This window comes from Phalangium opilio, unplaced genomic scaffold (genome assembly GCF_054372755.1).
Source record: "Phalangium opilio isolate 3A_F unplaced genomic scaffold, DU_Popi_V2 ptg000063l_1, whole genome shotgun sequence".
Taxonomy (NCBI): domain Eukaryota; kingdom Metazoa; phylum Arthropoda; class Arachnida; order Opiliones; family Phalangiidae; genus Phalangium; species Phalangium opilio.
Window position 1 is genome coordinate 6,535,461 of NW_028324180.1, and position 21,370 is coordinate 6,556,830.

General features: G+C 34.8%; 4 protein-coding genes and 1 non-coding gene across 5 annotated transcripts; 3 read left to right on the forward strand and 2 right to left on the reverse strand.

The window, feature by feature from the left end:
- The first annotated feature begins 1,617 nt into the window (after window positions 1–1,617).
- Window positions 1,618–1,690, forward strand: TRNAV-UAC (transfer RNA valine (anticodon UAC)). Its single transcript has one exon. It is a non-coding gene; the product is annotated as a tRNA-Val (tRNA).
- A 6,970-nt stretch (window positions 1,691–8,660) lies between these two features.
- LOC149662838 (uncharacterized) lies at window positions 8,661–10,974 on the reverse strand. The gene is made up of 2 exons (XM_089842370.1): window positions 9,794–10,974; window positions 8,661–9,722 (listed from the first exon to the last, which is right to left on the reverse strand). The coding sequence occupies exons 1-2, from the start codon at window positions 9,813–9,815 to the stop codon at window positions 8,986–8,988; spliced, it is 759 nt and encodes a 252-aa protein (XP_089698496.1). The 5' UTR covers window positions 9,816–10,974; the 3' UTR covers window positions 8,661–8,985.
- Window positions 10,975–11,554: 580 nt separating this feature from the next.
- LOC149662839 (uncharacterized) lies at window positions 11,555–15,070 on the forward strand. Its single transcript, XM_089842336.1, has 2 exons — window positions 11,555–12,077; window positions 12,495–15,070. Exons 1-2 carry the CDS (start codon window positions 11,555–11,557, stop codon window positions 15,068–15,070), a joined length of 3,099 nt encoding a protein of 1,032 aa, XP_089698462.1.
- A 366-nt stretch (window positions 15,071–15,436) lies between these two features.
- On the reverse strand, window positions 15,437–16,829 carry LOC149662840 (uncharacterized). Its single transcript, XM_089842371.1, has 5 exons — window positions 16,441–16,829; window positions 16,162–16,374; window positions 15,927–16,055; window positions 15,808–15,837; window positions 15,437–15,728 (listed from the first exon to the last, which is right to left on the reverse strand). The coding sequence occupies exons 1-5, from the start codon at window positions 16,476–16,478 to the stop codon at window positions 15,575–15,577; spliced, it is 564 nt and encodes a 187-aa protein (XP_089698497.1). The 5' UTR covers window positions 16,479–16,829; the 3' UTR covers window positions 15,437–15,574.
- A 2,154-nt stretch (window positions 16,830–18,983) lies between these two features.
- LOC149662841 (uncharacterized) lies at window positions 18,984–20,111 on the forward strand. Its single transcript, XM_089842338.1, has one exon. It carries the CDS (start codon window positions 18,984–18,986, stop codon window positions 20,109–20,111), a length of 1,128 nt encoding a protein of 375 aa, XP_089698464.1.
- Window positions 20,112–21,370: the final 1,259 nt, after the last annotated feature.

A 21,370-nucleotide genomic window follows, 5' to 3' on the forward strand; every position in this document is an offset into this window, starting at 1 on the left:
TTGGTTGAAAAATGTCGTACGATTTATTGTATATCCTCTGTGGGGGTGGAGAGTGATGTCTGAACAAAGGTAATCGAGTGTCAACCAAGACACCTAGTGCCGGAAGTAGCTCCCAAAAATTCAACCAGAACTGAATATAACAACTGTCTACTCCTCTACTGTATATCCTCTATGCAATATTAAAAAAACTGTCTTTGCAAACAAAGCTGACAAAAAGTAAGAAATAAGTTTATAAATTAATTTCCTGAAGTACCAGATATTCAAATATTCACTTTTGAAGACATGATTATAAAACATTAAATATTTAAAAAAAATCGTATCTTAGTTTTTTCTCCAAATTACCTGAAGTAAAAATATTTTATTATGAAATATCTGCATCGTTAAAAACATTAAAAATTTACAGTTAGGTTTGAGTATTCTGCTCTTAAAGGAGAATAACATATACTGAAAATCGTTCAAAACTGATACAATAAAATCAGTATTAAGACGTAACAAAACGTGGCAGTTAATTTTAAGTTTTCGAAGTTTCAAACATGAACGTGTTGTATAGTTCTCCAAAGATCACGATATTTTTGACTATAATAACTATGTCGCAGCAGTGGTGGGAATTTGTCGATTTCTTCCCTAGAATAACCATCCCCTTCTTTGACGCAGAGGGCGACACCGGCAAATCCCTCTTCACCTTCTCAGAAGCTTTTTGAAAAATTCTCTTCGCTCCCTTCCCCGTCCAAGAGTAGGGGTGTTGGAGAGAAGGAAGGGGTGAGTAACTCAGAAAGGCTGAAGGTCAAGGGTTCGAAGTGGTATTCCCCCTTCTCAACTGTAGGTTTCTCCCCTTAGAACAAAATTTTTCCTTCTTTGTAAAAGAAGCCGCTTGCCTCGGAAGGAAAGTTTACCTTCTTTAGAAGGAAACCTACTATGCTTGGACGAAAGATTCCTAGAGACGGGACTCGCCTTCTTTTTCGAGAGATCTCCTCTCTCGGAACCCAATCTTCCTTCTTTTGAAGGGAAGGCCAATGTTAAAGAAGGTAGAGGAAAGAAAAATATTTGCGAATTCACATTTTAGATATAAAAGATTTATTAATCTCAGAAAATTAACATTAATTTTTAAGGCAAAATAAATAATTTGAACTACAGTAAAAATTAAAAATATATAAATATATTACAATTATAAGCAATATTTAATAACACATTTCACTTTAAGAAATTTTTTTCACGGGCTGCACGATGGTGGCATAGAAATATTTAAGTGTAAATGCTCCAATAGTGCTGTGCTACTTCTAAATTCTACAGGGCCGGTAGGCCCTTGTAGATATGACTTGATACTCTTTTGTAACGTTAAAGCAAAATTCACATGCTTTTACCAATTTTCCTATGGAGCTTAACATGGGGTTTTTCGTGATATTTAACCACCTCTAACTGAAAAACTAGAGCGAAGTTACTTTTCGGAATACTCTTAATTTAACAATTAAGTATTCAGGGTGTGCGATCGGCTAGTCTAATCAGAAACAATTAAGTCTAAGTATGTTAATTTTAGTTAATTACAGAAGTACTTGTTTCGACCATCGTGATTGGACATAATAATAATGCTAGAGCTCTTCGAAAACTCAAAATAACCAAGTATCTATGGTGTAGTGGTTATCACGTCCGCTTTACACTCGGAAGGTCCCAGGTTCGAGCCCTGGTAGATACATGACTTGACTATCGTTATTGGACACAATAATAAGCTAGATCTCTTCGAAAACTCAGAATAACCAAGTATTCATTGTGTAGTGGTTATCACGTCCGCTTTACACGCGGAAGGTCCCGGGTTCGAGCCCTGCCTAACACGCGGAAGGTGCAACGTTCGGGCCCTGCTAGATACATGTTTTGACCATCGCAATTGGACATAATAATAATCGGTAAAGAAAACATAATTACTCAAAATTTAATTACATTAAGACTGAAGCGACAGATATTATATAAAAACGTCTTGGTTTGGACCAAGGCCGAAAAACAAACGATATGTGTGAGGTTTATCAATTGACTGAAGTTTCTGATATTGAAATTTTTTCTAGTTATTTTTATACACTCAATCCTTAATCAATATTTAATTCAATCAACTGATTTTACTGTTAATCGACCTAGTCCCTCTAAATTAATTGAAAAAATTACATATCAACGCTTTTTCAAGAACAATTACATTTTCCGAAAACATTTTATCATGAAATTAATTATTTTGAAGGGATTTCGTGTCGATGCTCACTAACTTGTGAGCATCTTGACCGACATAGTTTTAATTGTTGCTGGCTTGACAAATTTTCAGGTTTGCACCAAAAGAAGTTTAAATCTGTTTTAAGTTGTTGATAAGACTGTCGTTTAGAGTGAATGTCGTCTACTTAAGACAAAGCAACAAAGTTTATCCTGTGTGGTAAAGGGTAAAGATCACATAAACAGAAATACTTCTCAGACTTGTTATATTCATTTCCCGCGGAAATAATATGGTTAAACACATCATTCATTACTAGTTATGCCAAGAAGGTCACATTTAACTCCGACACCCCCTCCCTCCCTCTATTTTCCCAATATATGGCATTTTATAATCACCAGTGGTTTTAGTGTATGGGTCATCTGAGCCGTCGCAACACACTCAGCCAATATTACCATAGACTGAGTTATGACCAAGAATTCTTAAGTACGGAAAAGGAAGTTCCAGTGCAACTTTACCATCAAAGAGGCGACAAAAGAAATGTAGCATTTCGATATACGAAATTAAATGTATAAATTCGCGCAACACCCTTGTTTGGCATCCACGATCAAATATTTACATTTTCCATTCGAGTTATGCCAAAGTTCGCTTGCTTGTTTTAGACATCCAGTAGAACATTTCAAATATTCAATACTGTATCCTCAACATGATAAATTAATTTCTCGATAAAATGTTTTCGGAAAATGTAATTGTTCTTGAAAAGCGTTTATATGTAATTTTTTCAATTAATTTAGAGGGACTAGGTCGATTAACAGTAAAATCAGTTGATTGAATTAAATATTGATTAAGGATTGAGTGTATAAAAATAACTAGAAAAAATTTCAATATCTGAAACTTCAGTCAATTGATAAACCTCACACATATCGTTTGTTTTTTCGGCCTTGGTCCAAACCAAGACGTTTTTATATAATTTCTCTTGACGTCACACTCTCATATCTCTTACCTCGGTTTTCGACTTTGGTAAGTGAAAATACTCTTTTCCCCCGGAAGGGCGATATCAATAAAGTAAGAGATAGAGGGTTATGATCATGGATAAAGGATGCGCGTGAAGAATTTGTTTTCCCTATTTTGGACGACAGCTTATTCTGTTTATACTCTGTTACAACATCGGTTGTCAGCACGCCCAAAGCTAGATCTCTATGTAACGTAGCTTTGTAGGTGCTGTCAAGAGACCAAAAAATTCAGGATCTTCAGGATTTAAAATATCCTCGAGTTTTTTAGTTCGAGTGCACGGATCTCTATGCCTAATTTTCAAATACTTATGAAATTGCTTACAGCCTACTACAAATATTTGAAACTAAGGCCTAGAGGTCCGTGTACTTGAGCTAAAAAACGCACGGATATTTTAAATCCTGAAGTTTTTGATCTCTTGACAGCACGCACAAAGCTAAGTTGCATTAAGGAATAGCTTTGCGCGTGCTGACAACCGAAGTTGTAACAGAGTATATACAGAATTAGTTGTCGCCCGATATAGGGAGCTGCCTATCCTGTAGAATGAAAACAAATTCCTCACGCGCATTCTTTATCCATGGTAATGACGTTGTCATATATGGGAAAGAAACCACTCTATTAAACGTCGTCAGCTCAGGCCACAGCCGCCACACAATTTAGATTCTAGAATCTAGACTACCAATATTGACGTCAAGTCCCCGTAACTAAGCCAAACCCCTCTCGGTACCATTGATTCATTACTACCATAAGTTAATAAAAACTCTTTCATAAGTATGAAAATTTCTAACTTTAATTGATTTGCTTCTGCTTAAACTAAATTACCTCAACTCGTAAGTCGTAACTGCCTCCAAATAATAACACGGAGCTCGGTACTTCTACTTTCTTATAGACTTATTACTAGCCTTTATAACTACTACTAGTAACCTTATTAAAAAATTTCTTTCATGTTTTCATAATAACAAAGGAGGCCGTAAGAAAATAGACACATCGTAAAAGATAAATAAATTTTCAAAAATTAAAAATGTTAATTTGTTCCATCTGTAGTATGGCGATATGTTTAACAAATTTCCCTACTCTGATATTTTCCTGATTTTCCACACTGCCGTTTATAGAGTAGTGTCAGTATGGAAACGTCATAGCTCAGTGTAATCCCCTACTGGGCGTGTACAGTATCCCCTCTTACAAGAGAGCGCCTAGAGGGAGAGATACACCGTCTACACCCCCTTTCTAACGGTACTGGTCTATTGCTTAACTGAGGCGTCATGGAGAATGAGATTGTGCAAAGTGTGAAACCGATTATTCGTTCATACCCCCCACACCGGTCCTTACCTCTCCGAGTTTCACATTGACGCGTATTGATAATAATAAAGCCGTGGATTGTTGCAAAATTAATTAGCTAAAGGGTAATGGATTACTTATGGTATTATCCAATGGAAAATCGTGCAAAACGAAATCAAAATATTTTCAAACAATTGCAAAATTTTTATTTTCTGTTGTATTCTCGGTACATTAGAATGTCTGCTACGTGTTTTATCGAAAGACAGCTTCTTCAAGCGCGCTTTCCTCGTGACCTCTCCTATAATCTAAGGCAATGTCAGCCTGTAGACATCTCGGTTGTAAAAGGTAATTTTCCAATTCTCTCATAGGGCTGCGTTCATTACATGGTACGGTGGCTTCAAGGTCTGACCTATTAAACGGCGAGTATGGCTTTGGTTCTGTGTCAAACCTTAGGGTGGGATCCTGCGCAGCTTCGAGTAACACACTCTCTCTAATGAAAACATGTGCGCTTGTCTTTGCCACGAAGAATTAGCAAAATTTAATTCTTCAAAGTTGGAAAAGCAACAGATCAAAATTTTACCATAATAAGAACTGATCTCTGCCTAATGATGTTCGATATTCATAATAAACATGTACATAGATAAGATACCTACTCTCAAAAAGTATGTTTTTCTGGGTTGGATCGAGGAGAGAGGCCATTATGTAAAATGGGTCCTCCAACGTTGACGAGAACCGTTTTTTAAAGTTTTCCAGGACTCCGATCTTTATATCTTCGAATTTTTTCGTTTCCACCCTGAAATCGTCCTGGAAAACGGTCAAAAGAACCCCTATAACGCTTGAGGATAGTGGACCACTCTTCTGAAAGAAGTCTGTTGAGACCTTTAAAGGTTTCAGAATCTCGAGGAGTTCCTTCGCGTCCTCGACGTCCTCTTCCGTTGGCAACGGAAAGTCTATTTTAGCTGGACATTTCGGTTTTTTTTGGCTTTATTCAAAGCGTAAACCATTGCTTTCAACATATTATCCTGGAATATATTTGTATATTGTTGAAAATATTCTCTATGAGAACATGCTTGTCTAACTTTTCAAATTGAAGTTAGACAAAAAACATTCAGAAGTTCTTTCTAGAAAATATGGACCCTTAAAATAAACTTACCTTTGTGAATCGTTCCAATCCCAGAAAAACAGCGCTCCAGCGAACACCCCCTATCATTTTTAAATCAACGCCGCCACTTCTTGATTTTAACTCTTCTGTCCATTTAGGCAATTTGCGAAAAAAGTTTATCCAGTTTTGGAGATTTTCAAGTAGCTCTTTCGAGCTGTCATTGGCCTTAATGGCATCGTTTACAACTAATAGCAGGGAGTGTGCTATGCAGCCTTTTCTCTCTCAACCGTCGTCATCTTATGTCGCCTTTAGTGTTTGGTCTTCCTCTTCCTCTTCAGAATCCGAATCCGAATCTTGCGCTCCGAAAATAGTTGCCAACGGATTCCAGGCTGGGATAAAAATAAAATGTGCACAACGTGAAATATTTATTAGCCGTGCAAAATTACTATGATTAAAGGGCGCCACAAAAGACTTGCTGGGTAAAAATATTCATCGGCCCGCCGCGGAGCTAGCATCTAACAAAGAGAACACCGCAAATCTCGGTGGCTCCCCTTTAGGTTACACATAAACCAATTGAATAAAAATGCCAGTTTTTGTTTACCTTCGTCGAGTTTGTTATCAGAATCTGTTTTGGAATCGCTGCTTTGATTTGATCGTCACAGATTAATAAGTTGATGCTTAATATTAAAATTTGTAATTTTATGCTTAACATTAAAATTCGTTACTTTATGCTTAATACTTAAATCCGCAATTTTATGCTCAATATTGAAATTGTCCGTAATTATGCTTAATATTGAAATTTTCCGTAATTTTATGCTTCATATTAAAATCCATAGTTTTATGCTTATTATTAAAATCTTTAACATAATTCACATATAGGCCTAGGTTTAATATTTCATTAGGGCAGAAAGTTAGTAATTGCAATCAATAAAAAAAGCATACTTGTAATTACTACATACTAGTGACTTAATAAATTGAAAATGTTCAGTGATCATCATCGATTCAATCAAATTCACATCTTCAAATACATAAATTTTTCTTTGGTGGAATAACATCATCTACCGATAGTTTCTCGTATTTGATTTCATAATAGAGCTGTACTACCTTACCTATCAGAACTTCTTTCCCATTGAAAGAAGCCTTAAAACCTTCCACGGGCTGTTTACATCACGGAAAAAAAACAAAAATTCCCTTCTTGGGCAATACCTATTCCCTCCCTCCCCCAAAACTTCCCTTCTTTGCCACTGTCCCTTCCCAAAAAAGGGAGGTAAACATCCTTATCCAGCCAGTTGCCTTCTTTAGTTCTGAAGGGATATTTCTTCCCAAAAAAGAAGGTTCACCTCCCTTCTCGAGGGAGTACCTTCCAAATCTTAGAAGGGAGGCTCGCGAAAGCTAAAGCTCCATTCCATGCATTTTTCGGTCTGGGGAAGGAAGGTAGGGTAGTAGGAAGGAAGTTGGTTCTTCTTTTACCCAATCTTCTTTTCTAAGAAGGCGCCCTTAAGCTTCTATAGTGTTGCCCTCTCTTCTACGGAAAAGATGGGTTAGAAGGCGTGATAGCGCCCTTCTAAGGAAGATTCTTCTGAAAATTCCCACCACTGTATCGCAGTCAAACGGCCTATATAATTTCCCGCTCCACATTATTTCCAATATTAAAATATCAAAATTTAAATTCATCAAGTTCAATTTTTCTGATATCCGAGTATTTGAACCTCTGAAAAGCACATGTTAGTCGAAAATAAACCCTGATATCAAGCTATTATTATTAAAATATCCCAGGAAATGACATTTCTTTTCAAGAACTGTTATTTATTTTCGTCAAATGAAATTTTGGTGAAAAAAACTAAGATAAGAATTCTTTTCAAACATTTCTTTTAGAATCATGATTTGAAAAGTGAAAATTTGATTATCTCTTACTTCAGGAAATTAATTTATAAAATTATCTCTTACTTTTTGTCGCCTTTGTCGGCAAAGACAGTTTTTATTAATATCTGGAAATTCAATCTTATTATTAATTAAAGTTGTTTAGAAACTAGCGTTTTAAACCTTAGGAGTGAAAGCGGGCGCTCCTTTTAAGTCTTAGGGCTTTGCGTGTCCATTATTTAAAGTGTCAATCCTGACTGGTTGACATGACAGTCACCGCCCAATCCAGCTCAAATATCTTTTCCTTCGTTTTCACAGTGGAAACTTACCCTTGATCGCTAACTTAGTTCAATTATCCTTGGTCACTAACCAGGGTTGGCAAGTTTTAAACAAATTGTTTTAAACTTTGGTTTAAAACTTGTTTTAAACAGCCATGAAAAAAAAAACTTTAATTTGTTTAAAACTTTTTAAACAAAAAGTTTAAAACATGTTTTTTTATGGAGAAAAATTTCGAATATTTTTAACTCTTTTTTATTTGAAAATGAGCGAAAAGATTAAATAATAGAAATAATAAGCTCCAGTCAAAACCTTCCTTTATTCGACTGTTTCAAATGTGTGTTTAATTGTTTGGAGACCCTACCAGTTGTTAGAGAATAGTACGGCAGTACAGGGAATGGATCTCCCCTGCGACCCCCCTTGCCGACCCCCTTTGGTATTATAGGGAAAACTCCCCACCCCCTCCCCTCCCCCCATATATATCCTCTTTTTCTGCGACCCCCCTTGCCGACCCCCTTTGGTATTATAGGGAAAACTCCCCACCCCCTCCCCTCCCCCCATATATGTCCTCTTTTTCTGCGACCCCCCTTGCCGACCCCCTTTGGTATTATAGGGAACCCCCCCTCCCCTCCCCCCATATATGTCCTCTTTTTCTGCGACCCCCCTTTGCCGACCCCCCATTTGGTATTATAGGGAAAATCTTTTTGGGGGTTTATAGGGAACCTGGACGACCATATTTTCATCCACCCCTCACCCCATTAGGTATTACAGGTAAAATATATGTTTTAGAGAGGCGAAACTTTTTTGGGGTTTATAGGGAAAGATATTTTTTTCACCGCTAGATGTCGTTATGGTCAACCTTATTTGAGGAAAAAAAGAAGAATTTCTTCGAGTCGAGAGGGGTCCTCTTTAAGCTCAGATTTGTTCTTTTCGGATCTTATTTAAAAGGGTACGTTGTAGTAGGAAAACAAGATGGCCAAGACCCTAATATATGTTTTTTTCAAAAAATACCAAACGTGTATAAAGTTTAAAAACTTTATTACATAACTAAAGTTATAAGAAAATTGACAATACATCAGAAATAATATTCAAATGTCTCAAATATTCTAATAAAAACAATACAAAACATAAAAAAGTCTTTTAATAAGACTTCTTTTAAAAATTAATGCAATCCTTTAAAATATAAAATACATCAGAAATAATATCCAAATGTTACAAATATCCTAATAAAAACAATACAAAACATAAAAAAGCCTTTTAATAAGACTTTCTTTTAAAAATTAATGCAATCCTTTAAAATATAAAGTTGACCAGCTAATATACTAAAGATATTGTAACTGTTAAATTCGTTTTCAATTTCTTGATTTTTCAATTTCTCTTCAAATTCTTTTATAATTTTAAAAGGGGAGATGTAATTTGTAAAATAACTGTAAACGCGATCAAATTTTTCGTGTTCTTCAATCATGTATAAATGAGAGGGGAGTATTTTAGTGTCGAAAAGCATTTCGTAAATGCTTGAAAGATAATCATTTATAACTTCAATCATGGTTCTGAATACGACCTTATGAGATCTTAGTCTATGTAAATGACTGTTAATGGTTTCTGAGCTTCTATTTAATTCGTAAGCTTCAAAGGAGTTAAGAGTTATTTCGCACAATTTTTTATCATTGATTTCGGAATAAAATTTTAAACAATCTTTAGACGCGAGAGCAGTTACTTTTCTATTGCCGTTGTCAGAAAGTAGCGCTTCGAATTGACGGGGTTCGTTCCCCGATGTCCAACCGGCAAGAGGACCAATCTTCAAGAGCAGATTGTGAAACTCGTCGTCGGTTAAAGCGAAGGTTTCGAAAGAGTTTTTGTTGTTAATACGGAGTTCTATGTCTAGGTGTAAATTCTCAAATCCGAAAGTTAAGCATAATTTATCGCTTAAATGAAAGCGGGTATTGATTTTCTTAATCGGAGAAATAGAGATTTTTCTTCTGACGCCGGTATTCGGGTCGTAGAAAGAGACTTAAATAAAGAGACAGAGTTTCTTTAAATATTAAGAGAGAGAGTTAATGGGCTAAAAAATCTATATTTACTGTTAGAGTCTCCGTGTTCCATGTTTCTTGGTCGGTGTTCGTCGAGAAAGTGTGGGTAATAAGATAAAGTAAGGGTCCTATTTATACTCGAAAATTAGCGTTGGTACTATTAGGGTATTGTTGTAAATGTAAATAAGATGGATAGTCTTTAGTCTCATTGTTCGATCTTAAATTTATCTTAATGTCAAAGTTCTGAAACCATAAATTTACAAATTCCAAAATTCCCAGAATTATAATAAAACACAAAGAAATAACAATAGTATTGGGCTTTAACTTTGGTATATTCCTTTCATTACGACTTGTTTCCATGTTGACAGGTGAATGACAACTAATAATTATCAGTAACTAATGACCTGCTTTTATTTGAAAATAGTGAGGGTAGTAACAATATATCACCTGGTCCCGTAAAACACCGCACAAAGACTTTCTATTATTCGTATCTTTCTTATTTTCTCTTAGAGATTAAGCGAATTGCGACCTTTTTAACGTTGGTAAATACCTTTTCATTTCACCTTGTTGACAACCAATAATTGGGGGGGGGTCCTCTTTTATTACCTTTTCTTGACACATAGAGGAGTATTTTTTATAATAGGAAAACCCAGTAATTATACTAAAGGTATTTCTTTTTTAGGTATAAGAACTTATCTACTATTTTATTGTTGAGGGGATCGCGAAGATTAAGTGAATTATGACCTTTTAAACGTTGGTAAATACCTTTTCATTTCACCTTGTTGACAACCTATAATTAGGGGTCCTCTTTTAATTCCTTTTCTTGACACATAGAGGAGTATTTTTTATAATATAGGTATGAATAATAGGAAAACCCGATTGTTATACTAAAGGTATTTAAAGTCTTTCTTTTTTCGGTATAAAAGAACTTATTTACTATTTAACATGTCAAACTATAAAGAAAAGATAAAAGACGCTGAGGAGGGGGTGAGGAGGTAAAGTTACAAGGCAAGTAATAGGGTAGCTTAAAAGAGTATAAATACCGAGTTGTACCTTAATTGTACGTAATAGTTTTCCAGAAGTCGTCTTGAGAAACACGCACTTATCGACAAAAATATTAGAACCTTCCAAAATTATGGACGCGGAAGGTTTGATTTGGGAATTGGAGGAATTAGCCTGTTGTAGGCCTTGGCCTATCGAAAAAATTTATAGATTTTATTTTTTCCTATGCCATTTTCTATACGTCGATTCTTTAAAGAGTTTTCCATTAGAAATACCTACATTTCTTAAGAACGCTAGTTTCGGAGTTATGGAAGCGTTCGTAGAAATAATTCGATTTATGAGCGCCGTCAAACTTTCGCCGAAATCTTGCGAAACATTAGAAGAATTAGAGACTTTACATAGTTTTATACCGCAACCATTTAGATCTTTATACGAACACAGTATAGAAGAAAGACGTTTAGAATTAAATGAAAATTTAACACTGGAGGAAGACTTTATGAATTCGCAGTATGATAGGGATATATTGAAATATCTCGAAGAAAATAACAACAAATTAGAAGGAGACGCGATAGAAGAGGAACTAAATGAAAACAACGAGATTGATCCGAGCGATGACGAATCGATTTGGGAAGTTGAACTTTTAGTTCTAGCGAAGAGGACGATATTGCCTATAACCAAATAGGAAGAGGGGTTGAACCTTCTTTGATAAACGATTTACCGTGTTGCCAAATTATAAGTCAGAATCAAAAATACATTGAACAATTTAGTTTATACGGAAGAAAATTAGTCGTTAAAATAACGGACGATATAATGGAAGGTATTCGGAATATAGTAGAAACCGTTTTAAGGCAGTACAAACCAACAGATTATATTCAAATATCTATGAGTAGTTACAATTTACCATTAAGAAACGAGTTAGAAATATCGTTTCAAAGAGCGGATCAAATAGACATTGATTCGATATTTGAGCAAATATCCGAGATATTGTACGATGATGAGCTAGAGAAATTTTTCATGGGTCCTATAAATATAACGTTTCACGCGGTAAGGGTCCCCGAAGGTCACGGCCGTAAGAGACCGGGTGGTCTTAAACCTTACAATTTATTTTGTCGCGATCGAAGGGGAATTACGCGTATAGTAAATACCGATGTATTGTGTCTTCCGCGTTCCTTGGTTGTCGCGAAAGCGCATTTGGAGTATAAGAATGACAATACCAACGATACGTTTATTAAACGTCATTGGGAAAACATTAGAAAGTCTAATAACTCAAAGCAAAAAGACGAAGCGCTCAAGCTTTGCGTCAAAGCGGGAGTCAGACCTAACAAAGATTGCGGTAGTGCCGAATCCCTCGTTAAATTTAGAAACTGTTTAAACCAGTTTTCCATATTAATATATAAATTCGAAAATAACGTGCCGGTATTAGCACTGGGGGAAATTGACGACGAGAGACCGAGATTGTTTCTCTTAAACGAAAAAAATCATTATAACGTGATAACGAACATTAGACCCCTTTTTGGACACGACAGATTTTGTTTTAAATGTTTAGTTCCTTATTGGCAATATAAAAATCATCAATGTAACGAGTTCTGTTACAGATGCCTGAGAGATAAAAATTGCGAGGGCGAAAACCTTAATTGCGACAAATGCTTAAGAACGTTTAGGGGCGAGGAATGTTTTTAAAGTCATTTACAAGGCCCTAAACCTCTTTGCGAAAAATTATTTCACTGTACGTTATGTTTTAAAGTTATAGATTATAGTAAAAGAAAGGAAAAACATATCTGCGGAGAGATTTACTGTAACGTGTGTGGAAAATATCAGGGTCCCGACCATCTTTGTTACATTCAAAAAATCAAAGATACTCCGTTTTTAGCTTCGTCCGCGAAGAAAAGACAAACTAATCAACCGAGTTTCGTCTTCGTGTTTTTCGACATAGAATCTATACAAATAAAACGGTACGAAGAAGACGGTAAAGAGAAAGGGTTCGAACATCAACCAATATTACTTATTAGCCAAATTGTTTGCGAAAACTGCGTCGACGAAATAAGTTTAAGATTTTGCGCGTTATGCGGTCAATTTGGAAACGGAGAAAGAAAATTCGCGGGATCGAATCCTATACACGGTTTTATCGAGTACCTAAGAACCCTGGCCGACGTTAAAAATGTATATATAATTAGTCATAATGGTAGTAAATACGACCAGCAATTTTTATTAAGAGAAATAATGGGTCGTGACGAAAATTGGCAGCCGGAATTAATCGTGAACGGAACCGAGGTATATCAGATCAAACTTTATAATTTAATATTCTTAGACTCGTACAAATTCGCCCCAGTAGCTCTGGCTAAATTTCCCGCCACTTTCGGCTTTAGAGAGGATGACGAATCTAAGGGCTATTTCCCCCACTTTCTCTTTAACGTAGTCGATCATAATTTCGACATTAACAATCAAGAGCAGACTAATTACGTCTTAGAGAAAGGATTACCCCCTAAAGAAGCCTATGGATGCGAAAATTTTACCTCAAAAAATTACGAATCGTTTCTTAAATGGTATAACAAAGAAACCCAATCTGAAAATGGTTTTAATTTTTTAATTGATCTTAATAAATATTGCTCGAATGACGTGACTATCTTGAGAAAAGGTTGCTTGATATTACGTAAACTTTTAATAGATAGAGTCGGTGTAGATCCGTTTCGATGCGGGGCTGTGACAATGCCAGGGGTTTGTAGTCACGTGTATGGGAAAACCTTTTTAAAAAAAGATACGATAGGTATAATACCCAAGAATTTATACCGCCTTAAAGAAAATCAATCCCGCGTGGCGATTGAATGGTTAGTATGGTTAAGCCATAAAAGAAACATTCCTATTCAATCGGCGTATACGGGGAAAGAAGCGAGAGTCCTTAATATGAAAGTAGACGGGATGTACGAGAATGAAGTGTTTGAATTTTTCGGATGTTGGTTCCACGGGTGTAAAGTTTGCTTCCCTTTAAATAGACATAAACCTATATCGGGTGATCCGGGCCAAACTTTAAATACTAGATGGATTCGAACGATGAAAATAATTAACAAGCTGGAATCGATAAATAATATAAAATTGACCACGATCTGGGAATGCGAGTGGAATATAGAAAAGAAAAATAATCCCGAAATTAGCGATTTTCTATCGAACGAGAACTTATTAACTAAAATTAAAGAACCCTTGAATCCTAAAGATAGTTTTTTCGGAGGTCGTGTAAATACCTTGAAAACATTCCACGAAACAATGGGTAACGAACAGATTCATTATTTAGATTTCACATCTTTATATCCGTGTGTAAATAAATGTAAAAAGAACGTGGTAGGTCACCCCAAAATATTACTCGAGAATATACCCGACATTTTTGAATTTGAAGGGTTACTTAAATGCGAAATTTTGCCCCCGTCTAACCTATACCACCCGGTTCTTCCGGCTAAAATTAATAATAAATTAGTTTTTACATTGTGTTACACGTGTTGCAAAACTAAAAATCAAGAGGAATGTAACCACGAGCCTCACGAAAGACAATTAAACGGTACTTGGGTTATTGACGAACTTAGGCACGCGGTTAATAGAGGTTACGTGATTTTAAAAAAGATCGAAGCTTGGGTTTATGAAATAACCGAATACGATAAAGTCACCGGAAAGGGAGGCTTATTTCAAGAATATATCGATACCTTTTTAAGATATAAAACCGAGGCTAGCGGTTTTCCTTCAAATTGTAACACCGAACAAGAAAAGCGAGAATACGTTAAAAATTACAAATTAATGGAAGGTATCGATTTGAATCTAGATAATATTAAGAAAAACGAGGGGTTAAGATCATTGGCAAAATTAATGCTTAATTCTTTATGGGGAAAATTCGCGCAAAGAACTGTTTTAACCAAAACGGAAGTTTTGAAAACTGGTCGTGAGTTATTCGAATTATTATTAAATCCCGAAATCGAAGTTAGAAGTATTATGACTATAAACGAAAAGACGCTTCTAGTTAAATATATACCCACCGAAGGAAACGAAATTGAACACAAACACACGAATGTAGTAGTCGCCTCGTACACTACCGCAATGGCGAGACTACATTTACTCGAGTCTTTAGAACAAGTTGGTCAAGCCTGCTATTATTGCGACACTGACTCATTACTGTATTTATCCCCTAACGGAGACCCTTTATTACCTACGGGAGATTATTTGGGACAACTTAAAAACGAATTAGAATGTTTTGGCAAGAACGCGTATTGTCAATTATTCGTAAGTGGAGGTCCTAAAAATTATAGCATGTCAATACTCGATCCTGACTCGGGGAAAAAAATATAATATTACTAAAGTGAAAGGATTTAGGCTCGATATAAATTCGGAGAAAATTATAAATATAAAAAACCTTAAAGCCTTATTAGGCGTAGAAATTGAAGAAAATGAAAATACCGATTTTAAAATACGTATTCCGAAACAAATTAGAAGATTACCAAATCATATTGTTGTATCTCGCGATGAAACTAAAGTATACAGAATAATATTAGATAAAGTAAGAATTTTACCTAACAATTTCGAAACTGTACCATACGGTTATAAACTTTAAAGGAATGTAAGTTTAAAATGTGAAATAAAAGCTCAGTTTACAAATTTAAAGTGTTTTATTTTCTTTTTTTAAAAAACAAACAATTTTTTATAATTTTTTTTAGAAGCAACGCATTAAAAACATTTAAAAGTAATATTTTGATTTTTAATAAAAATTTGTATTAACAAGAATTTTTTTTTTTTTAAGAAGCATCAAAACATTAAAAATTAGTGTTTTTTTAATAATAAAAGGCATTAAAAAAATTAATATTTTTTAATGCAATGCGCCAGGATGCAAAAGAGGCCTTCAAATAAACATTCGTCAAGCTGGCCATGGCGAATGGTTTGACGAATGTTTATTTGTAATATTTGCATCCTGGCGCGGAAGCCGCGTAGCTGAATCATTTCCAATTGGGAGCTAATCGGGAAAATAAGAAAAAAAAATTACGAACTAATATTAAATCCAGAGGGGTCAAAAAAATATATGTGAAACTTACGCGAAGCCTTTACAATTGTTAGTAAATTGACTGATAAAAAAGGAATTTAGGGAAAACACGTTATAGCATAAAAAAAAAGGTTTCTAAAGATATTTAAACTAAACAAAATTAATTCATACTTTTGGTTGTTATCGACCTTATTATGGTCAATAAGGCGGTTTAGTTGGGACGAGAGCGTATCCACATATTCGTCGTCGTTGATGAATGGTCTTAGACCAGTGAGATACGTCTCGAACTGCGTTTTGACACTAGATGAAAAAATAATTTAAACATTTTTAAGCGCGTGATTGATGTGAGGACGCGCGTGTGATTGTAATTCGGATTTATGAAATAAAAAAAAAGTTTAATACATACATGTCGGAATGGCAATTTAAACTATCAACTGTTGGACCGGGTCCATTAACCCATGGCGTTAGCGTAAAAGCAACATTATTTTGATCATCGGTTGATGATGGTGATGGTGGAGAAGGTGATGGAATTTGAAAAATAAAATTTTCAAAAGGGGCCAAAGTTTCTAGGTCGTGAAAAGGCGAGGGTGAAAATGGCGTATCAACGCCGTGCAAAAAACTACGAGAGAGAGAGAATTAAAATTAAACAAAATCGCAATAAAGGTAATAGTATCATATTACTTACCAATCTGGTCCAGCGGAACATCGTACGTTTCGATCCATTTTAAGTGAGTTCTTTTAACCGCTAAAATTTTGCTCTTAACTCGTGTTGGGTCAAGTCAAAAATGATGGTCCCGAAAATAGGCCTAAATGCTCTTTATATTTAGAGAAGAGGGATAGTAAAAAAAAGGGTTTTCCAAAATCATATGGTCTTTTTGACCACCGATGAAGATTATTTAGGTGTTAGAATAAAGGACCAGTACGTAGTTAACATTGACATGAATGAATGGGATTCCTAGTAACAACCCCATCTCTTTACTTTTGGGATTTTAAGTTTAGAGATTATGGTTGACGATGTAACCACTCCTACCCCAAAAGAGAAAGTTGTCAAATTTTTTTTTCTCCAAAGAGTATAGGGTATTTTTAGGTAAGAATTTTTGTTGAAAATAGAAGAAACCCAGCCCCCCTACATTATATGTAGGTCAAGAAAAGTTTGTCAGCTTAATGTTAACGTTGGTGGAAAGGTTAGAGCAGAAAAAGAATTTAGTAAATAGTCAAGAAGCAGATGTCTTTTTTTTTCTTTACAAAATACTTTTAAAAAAAAATTATTTGGAGGGACAAATTTTTTGGGGGGGGCGACCACCTACCGCGGCGCGTGCGCGTAAAATCCGCGCGCGTTTAAAATTAATTTTCCTCGCGAGCGCGCGAGCGCGCGAACGCGTTAATTATTTATTTAATAGCATTTCTTATTTTTGATTCATTCGTATTTATATAAAGTTCGAAGTAAGACGTATGATAATACCTTTCGAACATCCAGCATCGATATTGTTAGCCGGTAGTTCCGGTAGCGGTAAAACAGTATTCTGTTATAGAATTATTAAAGAATTAGAATATATGTTTAAACCTAAAATTGATCAAATTGATTATTATTATTCGGAATGGCAACCTTTTTATGACGATATGAAAAGTAATAGTAATATTAATTTTATTCGTGGATTACCGGATGATATTACTATTTACGACGGTTCTAAAAATATATTAATGATAATTGACGATTTAATGAGCGAAAATAAAAGTACTTTAATAGCCGATATATTTACTAAATATAGTCATCATAGATCTATATCGGTTTTATTTTTAGTACAAAATTTATTTCATAAAAATATAAGAGAAATATCTTTAAACTCTAAATATATTATTTTATTTAGACAAATTAGAGATAAAATGCAAGTCAATTTTTTATTCAAACAAATCGATCCGTATAATTGGAAATTTATTCAAGAAAGTTACAAAGACGCTACCAAAAATCCTTATTCTTATTTTTATTCGATTTAAGTCAAAATTGTCCCGAGGAATGGAGAATTAGAAGTAATATTTTCCCGAATGAAAAAATTACTATCTACGTTCCTAAATAAAAGAAGATAAATTTCGATACCTAGCTTCATTTTTAAGATGGCTATGAAACGTAAAAGACCTTCTTCGAAACGACGAAGGAAAGGAAATTTTTGTCAAAGTTTAGCTAAAAAGAATATACTCTTAATTAAAACTTTAAGTAAATTAAAAAGAAATCAACGTTTAGGTCTTTTGAAAAACGCCGATAAAGAACTTATCGAAACTCTAAGCGAAGTCGCGCTTAATACCCTTAACGGAAATCTCAAATTAAGTTCGAACAATTTTAAAAAATTATCTAAATATAAAAATAAATTAAGAAAAATCGCCGATAAAAAAGTTAATTGGAAATTAAAAAGATCGCTATTAATTAATCAAAAAGGCGGAGGGATCTTTTCTTTGCTTTTACCCTTGGCCGCGTCTGTTATTGGATCTTTATTTAGTTCTAGAAAATGAAATTCGCTAAAAAAATGACTTTAGTACCCTACGAAAAACCCGAATCGTCTCCGGTTTCCAACGACGTCAATACGTTAACTAATTTGGAAAATGATATGCGCGAAATAATTAACAACGTTAATTTAGACGATAAAACTAAATGGGTTTTATATCAACAATTATGGCAAAGACATCAAACGACTAAAAATCCTCAAGAACATAATTCTTTACAACCTTGGATTAATTTATTTTCTATGGAATATAGATCACGCGCGAAAGATATTTTAAATTATTTGTCGACTAACGAAAGAAGAGTAAAGTGGTCTGATAAAGACGGATCCGTTTTTATAGACGATTCTCGAGTATTAAATAGCGATATTAGCGAATTAGTTTATTACGCTATTAAATATTTCGACGAAGGAAACGTTTTATTATCCCCGCCTATTGGATGGAAAGAATTCGAACCATTTGTCGAAAATTACGTTAAAAAAACTAAACGATTATTTTTTCAACAACAACAACAACAACAACAACAACCGACCCCACCACCACCACCACCACCATCAACATCCCAATCATTTCAATTAACAACAACTCAGAGTTCGTTACCGATTAAAAAAAGACTTAGAAATAAAACTACTACCGCAAAAACGCCAAATAGGTCAATTTTAAAACCTAAAAGAAAACGCGTTCTTCCTTTAACCCCGGGAATAAAAAGAAAAAATTTAACAAAGGAGTAGGAGTATGGGAGACTTATCGATCAATCAAGAAAAATCCTTAAACGAAATCTATTTCGACGTTTCGCATCCCGCTTCATTTTCGAGTATCGAATCTTTATATAAGGCCGTAAAAGATAAAGGAATTTCGAGAAAAAATGTACGCGAATTTTTAGAAACTTCGGAAGCTTATACTTTACACAAAACTCCTTTAAAAACATTTCCTAGACGTAAAATACCCGTTTTTAATATCGGCGACAGATTCGAATTGGATTTAGTCGATATGAAAACCTATTCTCAATATAACGATAATTTCAATTATTTATTAATGGGTATAGATTGTTTCTCTAGAAAAGGTTTCATTGCCCCTTTAAAGCGAAAGACGGCCGACGAAGTATTGAAAGGTTTAAAAATTATGTTCTCTCCGGATAAAAGCAATTCGCCTCGCAAAATCTATTTCGATTCGGGTAAAGAGTTTGTTAATTTCAAAGTCAGAAAGTTTCTTAAAGAAAGAAATATTAAATTCGACACGATGACTTCCGAACCTCACCACGCCCCTTTCGTAGAAAGATTCAATAGAACGATTAAAACACGAATGCATAAATATTTCACCCATTATAATACTTACAGATACATCGATCAAATTGATAATTTTCTTAACGCCTATAATTCGGCTTATCATTCGAGTATTAAAATGGCTCCGAATAACGTCAACCCTACCAATATTTTAAGAGTTTATAAAAATATTTATAAAAAAGACCAGAAAACGAAGAAAATAATCGTTAAGACTCCCAAATTTCAATTGGGGGACTACGTACGCGTGTCGAAACTGAAATCGGCCTTCGCTAAAGGGTACGAAGGAAACTTTTCGATCGAAGTATTTAAAATTGTCGGTATTTTAAAATCGAGAGTTCCTCATTTATATAAATTGCAAGATTTGGAAGGTTCAGATATAAAAGGGTATTTCTACAGTCAACAACTCATTAAATGCTCCAAGCCTCGTAGCTTCAAAATAGAATCTATTCTCAAGAAAAGAAAACGTAAAGGAAAACTAGAATATTTCGTGAAATTTTTAGGTTTACCCAAATCTCAAAATTCTTGGGTGTTAGCCGAAAATGTCGAACAAATCGGGATTTTACCTGACGCTACCGAGTGACTCCTCTATGGATTTTTTCCCTTCGAACAAAATCTCGTCGTATATTACAAAATTACCTAATCCTATTAATTTAGAAAGTTCCGATAAAAATTGGGAAGTAGCTTTAGTAGAAATTATATATACAAACAGTTTCTATAACGTTTTAAAAGAAAACGAAAAAGAAAAACTCGCGAGGAAAAAAGAAATACATTCAAAAGCTTGCAAACGAAAGAAAGAAAAATTTAAAAAACCTCCCCCTTCTAAACGCCTTTTTGTTACCACCACCGCCCCTCCTCCACCCGGGGAAGTCGTTGACAGTTCCGAAAAAAGGATGGGGAAGCGAAAAAGAGAAAAAAAGATCAAGAAGTTGATGAAGAAGAAGTTCACGTTGATAAATACTACGTGGAGGATATTAGGTCTGGAAATTATCAATCTATAGATCATATATTGCTAGTTATTAACAATACCGAAATATGTAATTCGGCATTTATAAAATTAATTCACGATGGAATTAGCTGTCACGTAATAGTAAAACAGAAAAATAAAGAATCTATCGACTCGACGGCTTTTTAAGTTTAAGTCGTCATTTGGCGGATATTTTAGGATTCGTCGATAATAAAAATATACAGGGCACAAGCCAATATCCGGCGCGTCTTAATTTTCACGTACCTTCCGAATTATATATTTATACGGATATTGTCGAAAACGAAATTGTCGGTAATTCGACAGTGCCTTTATTGAGAATCGTACCCGTGGATTATTATAATAATAAACACGGCTCTACGATCGTCAAAACATTCGATTCCCCTCATTATAGCCCCTTATCCAAAAAATATTTCGATACGATAACCATAGATATAAGGAATCATCTTGGACAAAATGCCCCATTTCAATTCGGGACTTTGTGTTGTAAATTACATATAAAATGCGTCGAACAGCGGCGATAGAAAATAAAAACCATCAGCAATGTTATTATAATACTTATTACTTAAATCAAGCCCAAACGGGTCAAGGGGTTATAAATAGCGTATATCTGGGATGACCGTTTCAAAGGGGCTATGGGGGACAAACCGGATTTGGTATTGGAGCTATACTGGCCAGATTCGGTAGATACGTCGCCCCTTTTCTAGTGAAAGGAGCAAAGTTTGTTGGAAAACAATTAATAGGGACGTCTCAAAACGTTTTAAGCGACGTAGTTAAAGGCGAAAATCTTCAAGAATCCGTTAAAAGAAGAGCTACCGAAACGTTAGAAAATGTTAGAAAACAATACGGATCTGGTC

What these genes read in the sequence shown, in the direction of transcription:
- LOC149662838 (XM_089842370.1), bottom strand. Translation starts at nt 9,815, where the DNA reads ATGGAACACGGAGACTCTAACA. An exon ending in GGAACACGGAGACTCTAACA is followed by an intron (nt 9,723 to 9,793) that starts GTAAATATAGAT and finishes TCTTTATTTAAG; the next exon opens with TCTCTTTCTACGACCCGAAT.
- LOC149662841 (XM_089842338.1), top strand. Translation starts at nt 18,984, where the DNA reads ATGGGAGACTTATCGATCAATCAAGAAAAATCCTTAAACGAAATCTAT.
- LOC149662840 (XM_089842371.1), bottom strand. Translation starts at nt 16,478, where the DNA reads ATGGATCGAAACGTACGATGTTCCGCTGGACCAGATTG. An exon ending in TGTTCCGCTGGACCAGATTG is followed by an intron (nt 16,375 to 16,440) that starts GTAAGTAATATG and finishes TCTCTCTCGTAG; the next exon opens with TTTTTTGCACGGCGTTGATA. An exon ending in AAGGTCGATAACAACCAAAA is followed by an intron (nt 15,838 to 15,926) that starts GTATGAATTAAT and finishes CTTTTTTATCAG; the next exon opens with TCAATTTACTAACAATTGTA.
- LOC149662839 (XM_089842336.1), top strand. Translation starts at nt 11,555, where the DNA reads ATGGAAGGTATTCGGAATATAGTAGAAACCGTTTTAAGGCAGTACAAA. An exon ending in CAGACCTAACAAAGATTGCG is followed by an intron (nt 12,078 to 12,494) that starts GTAGTGCCGAAT and finishes TTAAAGTTATAG; the next exon opens with ATTATAGTAAAAGAAAGGAA.